Here is a 14,092-nt window from a genome sequence, read left to right on the forward strand (position 1 = left end):
CTGTCTCCCACTTTTAGTACTTTGTCCTTCTGCCATGGTTTTATCAGAATCAACTCTTTCTGCTGATAGGATTTCATCTTTGCTATTAAAGGTCTAGGTTGCTTTCTCATGGCCAGGTTTGGAGCATATACACAATGTGCCCTTTCAGTTAACAACTGCCATTGAATACCAGTCCAGTTGCTTATTTGTACTTTCATAAAATGAAATCTGTTCCTTCTAACTTCCCTGGTCCAGCAGAAAATCTCAGTTTTCCCCTACGTGCTCTGTTCTCTAGGTCTATTATTTTTTGAAACATCTCTTCATAAGCAGTCTTATACTCAGCTAGACTTTTCTTCATTTCAACGTCTGATTTTTTGCCGGTTTATCACTGCATGTGAATATCGTTTTAAAGTTTCTCCATTTTTTTCCAGCCTTTTGTTATTTGAGTTGATATACTCCTTCAGTGTTTCACTTATTTTAATCAGCTCTGAGTACATTTGACTTATTTTTTCCTGTAAGTTACTGGAAGTGATGTCTTGCTCCAAAGCTGGAGCTTACACCAACATTTTTTTTTTTTTTTGAACAGCTGCAGCATTTTTTTCCTTCAGTGTTTTCTCCTCATCTTTTGTGATTGATCTTTCAGGTTCTCTGAATTTCTTTTTTGCTGGCATCCAGGCAGTGCACTTATTAGCCAGTTATTGAGATTTACCCAAAAAGACAAGTTCACTGCCTGCCCTGAGTTTGTTTTCATACCAGGGGAGCTGAAATTAAACTGTTACTCTGTGTGCAGCTATTTTGGAAGCCTCAATGCTTTTGGGGCTTCTTTATATAGAATTTGTTCAGAACACCACAGCTGTGTTACTGGCTGTTTTTTTTTTTTTAATTTTTAACACACAACACCAGATCTGCAGAGGCATCATGACAAACACTGAATAATATATAACGTTATAGTGTTAGGAGTGACTCAAGCCATGCAAGGCTAGGTAGATTATTTACAAGTGCTCTTGTCCTGGTATAGGCCACTTCATTCCCTGTGGTCAGTGTCCCAGAGATTGCTGGCAGTTCTTTAATTTTATCTGGAGTGCTTGGGTATTTGGGTTTTTAATTATTAAGGACCTTGTTTACTTCAGTCCGCTAGGTAGCAGACTCAACAATCTCCAGCTCTTAATGGTTTTAAGCTTGCTTTCATAGTGTACCTATTTGAATGATCTACAGGTGAGCCATTCATTTGCTAGTGGTCTTATTTTCTTGACTACTTGTTTAAAAAAGCCAACCAGCTGGCTTTTCTGTTAATCAATTTACTACTACTTGTGGGTCTCATTTACTGAACTTTTTATTTGTGTATAGCTTGCACTGCATGTGAATTGTTTTTTACTACTGTTTTTGCTACTTTTCTGAAAAAAAAAAACTGTAAGCCCGTTTCCTACCTTTCCTGTAACTAGTGTTCCAGATACAGATTTGCTGTATCCAGGACTGTATGTAAGCTTTTGAGTCCCCCAAGCCTTTCTGAGTTGGAGGGAAGCCTTCTAGCTTATCAGTGGGAGTGGTAAGCACTAGGTAACCTGTCTACCACATAAGTAGTGGTTCTGGCCCAGAATTTGTAGTTATTGGCCGTTTGGGCAATCTCTTCCATCTCTCTCAACTTTCTGATTTGAAAGCCTGTATTTGCACTTGTTTCTGTCCTGTAACTCATCTAGTACAGATACAGATTCTTAGTTTTAGCACTTAAATTTGCTTCTTCATGCTCAGCACTTGTTCAGAACTTGTAAGTACTAAATAAGCTACTAATTACTATAGCACTCTATCTTCCTCATTACCTAGAGGAAAACTGTTTTTGTACTTTTCTCACTTGCTTAGAGAAAAACAGCTCTTGTACTCACTTTCCTCACTTATCTAGAGGAAAAACCCTGCAACTCTCTTTTTGCGTGGTCTTGCGCACAGAGCAGCGTCGGTTAGCTGGGGTATACTATCCCCGGCCCCACAAAGTCTGCGCTGTAAATTTTCCCTTAGAACTAGGCAAGCCTCAAGTCAAGTGCTTCAGATCAGCTGCTCTTATTACAGCACTTGCAAAACAGAAATCAGCACTTGTCCTAATCTCCTAGACAGCACTATTATTCTCCAAATTTCCTAGACAGCACTATTATAATATAGCATAAGACCCTCGATCGTCCGCAGGACTTAAGTTCAATTTACTCTTCAAAGCATGTCCAGAGGTCAGCTTCAGGTGTACTGTCCAGGTAATCTCGTGGAATTGGGCATCCTGAGGCAGTGTTACAACTGCCTCATGTATACAGACAACCCTCTCCTCTTACCTCTAGACACAAACACTTGTGAGAGATGCAAATACACAGCCAGACTGGAGGCTAAGTGCTCTCAACCCATGACTGTAACAGACAGTCAAGAGGATAAGGGACACACTTGCATCACACCACCTGTCACACATGAATCTACAAAACAAGCACCGGCAAAACATACGTATAAATACACAAAAACATATTCGGAGGCACTAGGTACCAATCTGAAAAAGAAACAGTGCCCTCCAAAGCAGACAAGCAAGCAACCTGTACCCCCAAACACAAGCCAGAAAACACATAATTCACCTCAGCAGTGTGCCTCACAACAGCCCTTAAGGCAAAACACCATACCTAACACGCTAGTAATAGGAGACTCTGTAGTAAGGCACACGGATGTTCCATTCACCAGGCTGAACAAGGAGAAGGTTACTGTCAGCTGCCTGTCGGGTGCTCGAATCCGCCACATAACACAGGCACTTAGGTCACTCCAGAACAAGTACAAGTATGACGCTGTCATTGTACATGTTGGTGTGAATGATCTAAGACGTACCTCCCTGGACTACATGAAAAGAGACATTGAGGAGCTCTCTAATCATGTAGCCCAAGCTGGTAAAACCCTGACCTTGAATAGCATACTACCTTCACCTAGAATGATACCACAATACAAAGAGAAAATGATCAATTTCAACAATTGGCTAAGCTTCTGGTGTCATTCTAGGGGGATATAGTGTCTGTCTGCCTGGGATGACATGATAGTCAAGCCTCGCTGTTTTGCCAGAGATGGGTTGCACCTGTCACCCCTAGGTTTTCGAATACTGGCCAAGGCTCTTAACGTCCCCATAGTGCCTTTTTTAGGCAAGGCTCAAAGGACAAACCAACCACCTTAACCAGCACAGGTAACCAAAAACTAAGGGTAATGCTACTCAACGCCAGAAGTCTCAACCTCAAAATGCACACACTCGAGGCTGTCCTCAGCATGGAGAAAATCCATGTTTGTGCAGTGACGGAAACCTGGTTCAAGGCTCAAGAGAGCACCACAGCACTGCCAGGTTACAATTCATATCATACCTTCCGGCCTCAGTTACTGGATCGCAGTACAAAGGGCAGAGGTGTATCCATATTCATCAAGGATACCCATATCTCCGGGTTAGTAGTGCAGCATGATGCCCCAGAGATCATCCATGAAAACTATCAGCAGGCAAAACCACATTTCAGATCGTAGCTGGTTATAGATCGCAAACCATGTCCCAAGATGCTCACTCTGCATTCCTTGAGACATTGGAAAATATAAAGGTCCTACCCAACACCATAATCTTGGGTGATTTCAACTACCCTAGTAAAGACTGGGCGAACTACCAGTGTTCCAACTCCTATGCTCAGTGATTCATAGAATTTATAAATTCAAATGCCCTTGAACAACTAGTATGTTCCCCCACTAGAGGGGACAACATATTGGATTTAATCATCACAAATATGGGCGCCCATTGTAGCACACCCGTTATCACCCCCTCCTTGGTCAGATCCGACCACAAACTGATAACCCTGGACATCCTCACTCCTCCATCTCCCCCAATCAAAGAAACCATAGTCAAAAACCTTTCCAAAGCAAACTTCAAACTACTTGCATCCGAAGTGGAAAGCTTCACTATTCCCTTGTAGAAGGATAATGATATCCAGGATGCGGAATCCTACACCAAGGCACTCTATATGCATCTTCAGGATTGCATGGACCGTGCTATCCCAAATAAAACCAAGACTCCTTCCTCAAGCAAAAAGAAACCAGTCTGGTGGACCCCGGCCATAAGCAAACTTTACAATAAAAGGAGGAGACTTGTACAAAAAAAGGCCAAATCTCAAGTAGAAAAATCATCCCTGATCAGCATTAGTAAAAAATTGAGGGCCCTCATCAAGTCAACTAAAGCTAATTTTGAAAAGAAAGTTGCCAAGGATGCCAAGGATAACCATAAGGCCTTCTATGGCTACATCAAAAACCTAAATGGCAACGCTCAGTCTGTTCTGAGCTAGTACAAAATGGAACAAAATACACTGACCCTTCTGACATTGCCAACATCTTGGCTTACAGGTTCAGTGCAAATCTCTCCCCCCCCCCCTCACCACCTACAGGGCCTGTTACCATTCCAGGGGATTGTGTAAGTCCAATTATTACTGATACGTTGGTTAACAAGGCTCTATCTAAAGCTGAAAACACTGCCTCCATGGGACCAGATGGTGTCCCAGGCTGTGTCATACGCAAGCTCCAAAAGAAATTAACCCCGCATCTTAATACCCTGTTCAGTCTCAGCCTCTCCACAGGATATGTGCCCATAGAATGGCGCACAGCAATGGTGGTCCCGCTACACACGGGTGGGGCCACAACTGACCCTGGGAACTACCGACCAATAAGCCTGACCAGTCTGATCTGTAAGGCTATGGAGCGACTCATTATGGAAATCATAAATGGAGAGATTGGGAACCTCCAGTTGCTGGACCCCACACAGTTCGGCTTCGTCAAGGGCAGATCATGCCTGCTGAACCTGGTGGATTTCTTTGAGACAGTTACTCAGGCTATAGATAAAGGAAAGGAGGTACACACAGCCTACCTTGACCTTGCTAAAGAATTTGACAGCATTCCCCGTTCAGGTATTATTGATAAGCTCACCAGCCTGGGCATAAACCCTTACGTCACAAGATGGATCGTAAACTGGCTCTCAGACAGATCCCATAAAGTAAGAGTAGAAGGATCTATGTCCGAATCCAGACCAGTAACGAGTGGTGTGCCTCAGGGCTCTGTCCTGGGGCCCCTTCTGTTTGGCATATACTCCTCAGAAGTACAGGCAAGCACGGAAGGGCTGCGGCTGACTAAGTTTGCGGACAACTGCAAACTGGGTGCTATAATAGAGTCTCCGGCCGACATGGAGATCCTCCAGAAGGGCCGAAATGAGACTGATGCATAGTGCCAAAGCCATGGTCTCAAGCTAAATGCAAAAAAATGCATAGTAATCCCCTTTGGAAAAAACAGAGTACCCGCAAATTACAACATAGGAGGTAATCCCCTGAAATCTGAAGAAGAAATAAGGGATCTAGGGACCCAAGTAGATAGTCAGCTTTCCTTTGATAACCATGTTGCCAAAGTGGTTAGAAAATCCATCTGTGTGACCCATCTAATCACAAAAGGGTTCGCATCAAGATCTAAGGATGTAATGGTGCCCCTCTACTCTTCCCTCATCAGACCCATTATTGAGTACAATGCACCAATTGGAATGTACCTGGCTAGACATCTCCAGCAGCTGGAGAGACCACAAAGGTACCTTACCAAGAGGATTACTGGCCTCAAACAGTTGCCCTATGCAGCACAATTGAAAAAGCTAAGACTGTTCTCTGTTGCATGCCGCTTTCTCAGAGGTGATCTCTAATGTACAGAGCCATGTCCAACCCAGAATTGTTGAACATGCTCCATCTTAGCAAAACCAAATCTACTCAAGCTACACGCTGTAGGGATATAAACCTCAACACAGCAATGAATAGAACATGCTGGAGGGATAGATTCCCTTACTATGGAACACGGTCCCGATCTACATAAGTCAGAGCCCCTTACTATCACTCTTCAAGAGGAACCTTGATGAGCGGATGGGTAACAGAAAGTTCACACCGGGGATCACACCAACAGCACTACTAGATAGGGGCCAAGGGTACTAGCTGCTAGTACAAGGGTCTAGGGAACTACTAAAGGGGCAGTGAATACTGTACAACGTGGCTGGGCTAATATATGCCTTTGGGCAGATAGCCCAGTACCAACCTATGAACCTATACGATTTAATTGTAATTTGTTCATTTTATATTTTATTTACTTGCTTTATTATTTGTTTTATACCATGTTTATTTTAATTTCATCGTTTGCTTATTTCTTTATTTTTGTGCTGTTGTATATGTACTGTGATTGGCTACAGGCAGTTAAAGTTCAAAAGAGGAAGGAACCTCTCTGCAGACTGGTGAAGGCAAAGAAGCATCATACAGTCTTGCCCCTCCTGTGCTGGCCAAGTCATAGAAGAGGATGTATCCATTAACTGAGCCTCTGGAGTCCTTGGACCGAGTTGCCTGTGAGAGTATTTGTGTGTGTGTTTGGGGGGTGGGGTCTGTGTATTCATCCTGTTTTCAAAGATTCAATTAAATGTATTCATGGCCAGACCTTGTACAGGCCAATTAAGAGTATGCTTTAACTTGGACCCTGTCTCGTAAAGCAGTTTAGTTTTATCATAGGTCAAGTAAAGAATTAAACATTAATAAATTATTTGAATATCTGCTATCTGTTGGTAGGGTATTCCATAATTTGTTAGCCCTGAAATGAAAAAAGAAGACTTCAAGTTTGAACTGACATTCAGTAATTGGATGAATAAGTTATTATTTAATTTATGGGCTATGAAATCCATAACTGGCATAGCTGAAAACACTATCTTTGGTGTATTCATATACCAGAATCTGTAAGCTATTGAGTACAGTGATACATTTTCAAGTCTCTTTCCGCATTGTAGAGGTTCACATTTAACTTTATTTCTAGTAAATGTTCTTTGAATTCTCTCAAGCTTCGGCAGCTATGATTTATTGGGCAGATTGCAAGCTGAGATTAACTTAACCGTAATGATTCTGTCCCTAGATATAAAAGTCCAAAAAATGTTTTTTAATAAGTAATAACATATCATAACAACGTCATTCGCATGAAGGGCAAACAAGAGAGATGAGTCAGCATTAATCTCCAAGTCCTTAACTTGGTTGAGTAAGGAACAGATAGATACCCTTTGCATAAAGATAACAAGAATTAGTGGCACCAAAATGGCTAGCTGAACTTTTATTATTATTAAATGTCATGCCTTTTTTGTACCCATATAATTAGTTTATCCAAATAATTTTGCAAACGTGATGGTCTATTAAATTTATCATTAAACCTCTAACCTTCAAGTCATCATCAGATTTACTCAAGTTTGACCTAATAGAGGATAGTCACTCATCAATGATTAGCATTGGTAGTTGCATAGTCAAAGCCAAAAGCGAGAACATCTTGATTTTTTATATGTAGTTATGGTCAGACATGTCTTAAACCACTTATATTTACCACCCCAAAAAAGTTCCACTACAAGACACAAACTTTTCAGCAGCATGATGTAACAGAACCAATGGCTGCTGCTGTTGAAAGGAGTTATTGAGGCTTTCCCTTGTTTATGACTGGGTCAGAGGGCTGTTCTCTTGCTTCTTTATAGTTCAAAAAGGAAGAGATGGTTTCTGTTCTGTCCTGCACCTCAGTGATTTCAGAAAACACATGTAGTACATCCAGTTGTAGCTAGCGAGACTCTGGTGGATCATATCTACAGTAATATCGGGTGTGTGAATGGTATCTGTGGACATCATGTTTGCCTTTTAACATGTCATTGTTTGAGATGGGTTTTAACAAGTCATTGTTTGAGATGGACACAGTAGTTGTCCCCATTTGGCTCTGGGTTGGTTGCAGTTGGTATTTTCCTCAAACCCATATTCCCACCAGATTTCTCTTCCTTCTTGAAGTGGTTTCTGAACTGTCCAAGATCCATAACATTCAACCCCCTACTTTCTTTGTGCATATGTAACCTAGAGGATGAGGGAAAGGTTTTTTCTTCTTGAATATGCACTGCATGGGTCCAGTTTTGTGTGGAGTGGGCAGATGAGCGTTGGAATACCTTGCAGTTCAATTGCAAAGTTGACAATTTTTCATGTGGATTGAAAACACAATTATCCATTACTATGGGACAGTTAATCACCCATTGGAAAATGCAGTGATCAAAAACTTTTGCTTCTTGAGTGTCACCACTACAGACATATACTGTATGGCCACTTGGTTATTAGTGCAAGATATTGTCTCAACCATGACATCCAAGAGTTGAGCTCCCTTTGATTCATCTGTATTTTCAGGATTCAGACTTCTAAACTTTGGTCTTTGTACTGTCCTATGGGTCCTTCTATCTTGTTGGATTTACTGCTTTGAATTTAGCATGATCACTGATCCATTGTATATGTTCACTGATGTTAGATGTTAACAGGTAAGTTCTTATTATGTAGACTGAGTTATGAGACCTTTCTTGATGGTTTTGTATTCTCTTCTGCCTTTTATCTTTACTAGATGGCCCCTCCATAAAGTTTCAGCTGCTCAGCTTTGAAAGTTGAGGGATTATACACGTGTTTATTACTTTCTAACAGTGCTGGTTTAAGCCTACATTGTTTAATAAATGTGCTCAGTCAACAGTTGAGAATGAAATACAGTTATATAGTTGACGTTCAGCAGTATGTATTGAAACTGTTAAGTGCCCCCTGAGTGTGAGAGGCTGGGGGGGGGGGCAAATTTTGACTGATGGAAAGGATGCATCCAGTTGTTCACGGATAATGGAGACTTCCCTCATAGTCTAGCTGATAAGGTACGGCTATATCTGTTACATCTATCCCACATTATGCTGTTTGTGATTAGCACATACTTTGTTTACTACTGTTTGCAGCTTTACTTTTAAAGTAATTTGCATAACTGGCCTGAAGATGTGTCTGTTAACATTCCATCGTATTCACTGTGTGTGTTTATTTACAGTATAAAGTAAGATCATATATCCAGACAAAGGCTTTGAAAGCGTGTAAAAGAGAAATCAAATCAGTCATGAATACAGCTGGAAATGTAAGTTGTTTCACTTAAGGTACTCATTTTGTCAGCTTTTTGATAGTATTGTTTACATATTTACATATGCTTTCTTAATTTTTAAATTTTTTCTGCCATGGAAGGAGATCTTCATTACTAGGGTTGCTATCTGTTACAAATTTTCCTGGTATTTATCAGCTCTGTGGCACAGAAGCATGAAACTGTGATCCCACATAGTCTGGATTTGATTAGCCACCTAGGAGCTGGAGAAGTCGACACGTGTCTGTGTATGTGTCTGTGTGGGTGTGTGTGTGTGTGTGTGTGTGGGGGGGGTGATTAGGTAACAGCCTGCTCACCTCTCTCCCTCAAAGGGAAAGGTAGTGGAGCACATGCCTGAGAAGGTACACTTCATTTGAGCTTCTCATTAGTTCACAAAGAAATTATATGGTATAAGTAGAAACCCTCATCCCTTGTGCTGATGATGGTACCACTCCCAATGCATGGCTGTGGGAAATTTGATATTCAGAAAGGGACTGGAGTAAAAAGTGTGATCTGAAGTAGTTAACTTCATTTGATCAGCAACCTGTGGGTATCGGATCCGAGCCGGCAGCGTTCCTAGCTAAAAGATCCGAGCTCCAAGCTCCTCCCCTACCCATAATGCTCTGCCACCTCCCTCTAACCCTCAGATCTCATTTGCCGCAGCTTCTGTAAGCTTCTTAGAATGAGCTCCGAGCATGGTATTGTGAGTTTAGGATTTTTATATTCTTTTTCTGTCAGAATTTCTCTTATCTTTGTGTGTGTGAACTCCCTTCTAACTCCCTTAGTTTTTGCGGGTAGTTTTAAAACTTTTTGGTTAATTAAAGTTTATTCCCCTCCCCCCTCTGCTGTGTGAAGGTGTGTGTGTGTGGGCCTGTACTCTCTTCCTTCTAATATGTATGAAGGCCCAAAAGCTGTGTTTTCTAAATGCTCCGAGTGTGGCCATAAGCTGTCCTTAGTGAATGGCCACACTCTGTGCGTAATTTGCCTGGGAGTTGATCACCTTACTTCGGGCTGCACTATTTGTGCAGCCTTCAACCCCAGGGCTTTGAGGGATAGGAGGACGAAGCTTATCTTTGCGGGCCTTTTGCCTCCGATTCCACTTTGTCCTCCTCTTCCTCTGTGGCGCCAGCTGCGGCTGCTCCACCTACCGCCTCCGATCCCCTGGCAGGAACTCAACCTCCCTCTTTGGCCCAGGAGGAAAGGGACGGCAAAAAGAAAGAGAAGAAGGACAGGGAGCGGGAAAAAGAGAGACACCATAACCACAAAAGGCAGTCCGAGTCAGCTCCATCGGCTCCGCCGTCCAAGCAGCTTGCCTCTCCCCTTAAGGTCTCCAGGTCTTCCTCCTCCCAGCTCCATTCTCCACGTTTCTCCCCAGAGCCGGAGGAGGAGACCCGGTCACCTTCGAGGTCGTCTAGGTGGCCTTGCCGGCCGGCCTCGGCGGCCTCGTCCAGATCAACGAGGAGTTTATCCGACGCGGACATGGACTGGATGATGCGTCGATTTCTTCAGGCCCAGCTGCAGATGGGAGTGCTCTTGCCTCCCCCCCCCCCCTCCGGGGGGGGAGCTCGACCCCTTTTTCCGCCCCCATTGCTCCTTCTCCGACCCGCTATCGGGGTTTGGAGCTGTCTGATCCGACTAGCTTCGGAGCCGGGGTGGTGTCGGCGCCAACAGTGTTTCCTACTTTGGCACCGACTACCTTCGAGTCTGATCCGTTTTCGGATCTGAGCTCTCGGGGCCGTGTGTTGGGCGTCGGATCAGGAGGGGTTAGTGGGCCGCCTTCTCCGTTGAGGTCGGAGCACACTACCCTTTCGAATCCGATTGGGTCACCTCTGGCACCGATCTGCACGTCTGATCCGAGGGGACCACTTTCGGATCCTAGGGAAAGTAGTTCTCCTTCGGCATTCAACGTTGTGGAGAAGGTCCTTTCGAGGGATTCGAGGCCCCAGGCTCTTGCTACGGATCCACCTGCTATTCCCTCTCAAACGGGCCTAACTTCCATCATCCGGCCCCAGGGACAGCCTGCGCCTACGTCCCAGATGATTCCTGTTGAGGAACAAGACATTGTTGGTGAGGCCTCTTCGGACAGCCCCCCCCCCCCCCAGGAGGTCCCTCACAAACGAAAGTGCAAGAGGAGGCACTTGGGCTCACCTGAGTCCCTCACAGAAGACATGGACTTAGTGGAAGGGGAAGGTTCCCCAAGGTCACCCCCCCCCGAAGACGTCTCCTTTGGAGACATTATGGAAATGTTGCGCATTAGAGGGGGGTGGTCTGCCCAAAAACCTTCCTCGGATGAGTCTGTGTTTCTGGAGGCATTTGACGCAGGCCCATCTACCTCTTGGGTGTCCCCTCCCGCCAACCCCCTGGTGGACCTCATAACTACCAGGGCATGGAAGGAGCCAGACACTGTCGAGCCAATACCCAAGAGACCGGAGAGAATACTCAGCCCTCCCACGGACAGGACAGTTTGGAGCAAGGGTGCCCCAGTGGATACCATGGTGGTGGCGGCTGCCACTAAAAAGGAATTGGCACAGGTTAGCTCCTTGGTACATCCTCCAGACAAGGAGTCTCGGATGATGGACCGCCTTGGAAAGCAGATGTTCTCTTCAGCGACCTTCTCTGTAAGGTCACTGAATTATATGGCACATGTAATTCGGCTCCAGCGGGACCTGATCAAAGAGTACGCTGGGTCACCCCCAGAGTCCATGCCGGCCGAGGACAAACAGACCTTCTCAGCTCGAATGGCCACTCTCAAGTCGATTACCAACACACCTATGTGGCTTCTCTCCCATGCCACGAGGGGAGCGGCTAGAGCCAGCGGAATAGGCGTTGTCTTACGCAGACAGGCCTGGCTCTGTCTGTGCGATTTTGCGGACCCCTTCAAGGCATCCTTCGCGAATGCCCCTTTTGACGGTTCTATGCTTTTCGGCAAAACCGTCTGCGATACGCTCCTCCAGAGCGAGAAAGACGGGAAAATGTCTGCCGTCGGGATCCGCTTCTCGGCTCCTCAGAGGTCCTACTCTAGGAACCAAAGAGGACAAAAGAAGATGTGGTTCCGGAAAGCTCAACAATCCCGTTTCGTTCTGGATCCTTCGTCCTTCAGAGGCAGAGGAGGACAGGGTGGACGCCGACCAAGAGGCAGGGGGGGGGCGAAGAATTTCTGGTTGAGGGAACCCTTTTCCGATCGACCCGTGCAGCAGCCCTGAGGGTTTGCCCGACTGCTCCTCTCTGGAGGCAGTTGGGTGCTTCTCGAAGCACCTAGCAAATTGGGAGTCCATCACAACATATCGCTGGGTGCTCCGAATCATATCCAGAGGCTATTCTATCCCTTTCCTAACGTATCCTCCCCGGTCAAGGAGTCTCCCCGATGTTCCACCTAATCAGAGGGAGGTAGCAGCCTTCGAAATACAAGAGCTGCTAAGAAAACCAGCCACCCAGTACGTCCCCCTCAGGCAATCAGGATCAGGCTTTTACTCCAGGTTCTTTTTGGTGCCAAAAAAAGACAGGGGACTTACGACCCATTCTCGACCTGTCCACACTGAACCTGTCAGTCGCCAAAGAAAAGTTCCAGATAGTCACTATTCAATCCATTCTCCCACTTCTACAGGAGAACGACTGGATGTGCTCGATAGACCTCAAGGATGCATACTACCACATTCTAATGGACAGGCGATCCAGGAGGTTTCTCTGCTTTCGGCTGGGAGCCAGCCATCATCAGTTCAGGGTCCTACCCTTCGGTATCACCACAGCCTCCAGGATGTTCACCAAGGTCATGGCAGTTGTAGGGGCCCACCTGAGGCTTCAGGGAATACAGGTCTTTCCTTACCTGGACGATTGGCTCCTAACCGCCCCCACCAGGCATCAACTTTGTTCAGGCAGGGACTATTTTTTACATCTAGCCCACCATCTAGGGATCAAGATCAACCACAAGAAATCCTCCCTTTAACCTACTCAGATTTTGGACTTCATAGGGGCCAGGATAGACACTATACAATCCAAAGTCTTTCTGACGGCGGACAGACTTTGCAATCTAAACCTTCACATTCTGGCTCTTCTACAACCATCAGCCCCCCAGCGGGACTAGTCCTGAGGTCCCTGGGGTCCATGGCAGCGGCCATCAATCTGTCGCCTATTGCATGTCTGAAAATGAGAATCCTTCAATGGACCTTACAGGTTCAATGATCCATCCTACATCATCCCCTGTTTACACCTATTCCTCTCAGCAGGATTTGCAGGGAGTCGCTACTTTGGTGGCTCTGTTCCAGAGACCTCCAGGAAGGGCGCCCCTTCACCTTATTCCCACCCCAAGTCACGGTGACCACGGTCACATCTCTCCTCGGGGGGGGGGGGGCATTGCATGGGCAGATCCGTCCAAGGCACATAGACTCACACAGAGACCTCATTGCATATCAGTGTCCTGGAACCAGATCTTACCCACTTTGCAGAGAGGCCATGAGAGTGTGGGAATGGACAATATCCACCAACCGCTTTCTCATAGCAACGCACATTCCGGGGTGGTCAAACATTTTAGCGGACAGGTTGAGTCGAATGATCCTCTCACCTTACGAGTGGTCTCTGACCCCAGTAGTAGCGGGGCAAATCTTCCTCAAATGGGGTCAACCTTGCTGCGATCTGTTCGCCTCGCCTTCAAACACAAAGTGCAGCGAGTTCTTCGCGCTAATTCCCCCACCAGGGGAAGTCCCCAGAGACGCTCTGGTTCATGCTTGGCCATCCGGTCTTCTGTATGCTTATCCTCCTCTTACATTAATGACAAAATTCTTGCAGAAAGCTTGTTGGTTGGGGAGCAGAGTTATCCTCATAGCCCCATTCTGGCCTCGCCAAACCTGGTTCCCATGCCTACGGTCTCATCTAGTACATCCTCCCTGGATTTTAGATCCCATTCCGGATCTGATCTTTCATCCTTTAGGATTGAAGACCCCCCGACCTGGACTACATCAAGCTCTCAGCTTGGTTGATCCAGTTCCATTGATGGCTAGGACTCCAGGTATATCTTCCTCAGTTAAGGCCATCCTGGTTGCTGCCCATAAACCATCTACCAGGAAAATCTCCAAGAGTAAATGAAAACGTTTCTCTGTCTGGGCGGAGCATAGGAATTTGAATCCCTTCACTGCTCCTA

At 45.4% G+C, this 14,092-nt stretch overlaps 1 protein-coding gene across 1 annotated transcript in view; it reads left to right on the top strand.

The window, feature by feature from the left end:
- Positions 1 to 14,092, top strand: part of CNOT10 (CCR4-NOT transcription complex subunit 10) — a 2,007,836-nt gene that overhangs the window by 684,378 nt on the left and 1,309,366 nt on the right. Inside the window, exon 8 of the mRNA XM_044066643.1 lies at positions 8,875 to 8,958. Within this exon, the coding sequence (XP_043922578.1) occupies positions 8,875 to 8,958 (84 nt within the window). The remainder of the gene's footprint in view (positions 1 to 8,874; positions 8,959 to 14,092) is intronic.

This window comes from Protopterus annectens, chromosome 3.part1 (assembly GCF_019279795.1).
Source record: "Protopterus annectens isolate FY-2018-M chromosome 3.part1, PAN1.0, whole genome shotgun sequence".
Lineage (NCBI taxonomy): Eukaryota > Metazoa > Chordata > Ceratodontiformes > Protopteridae > Protopterus > Protopterus annectens.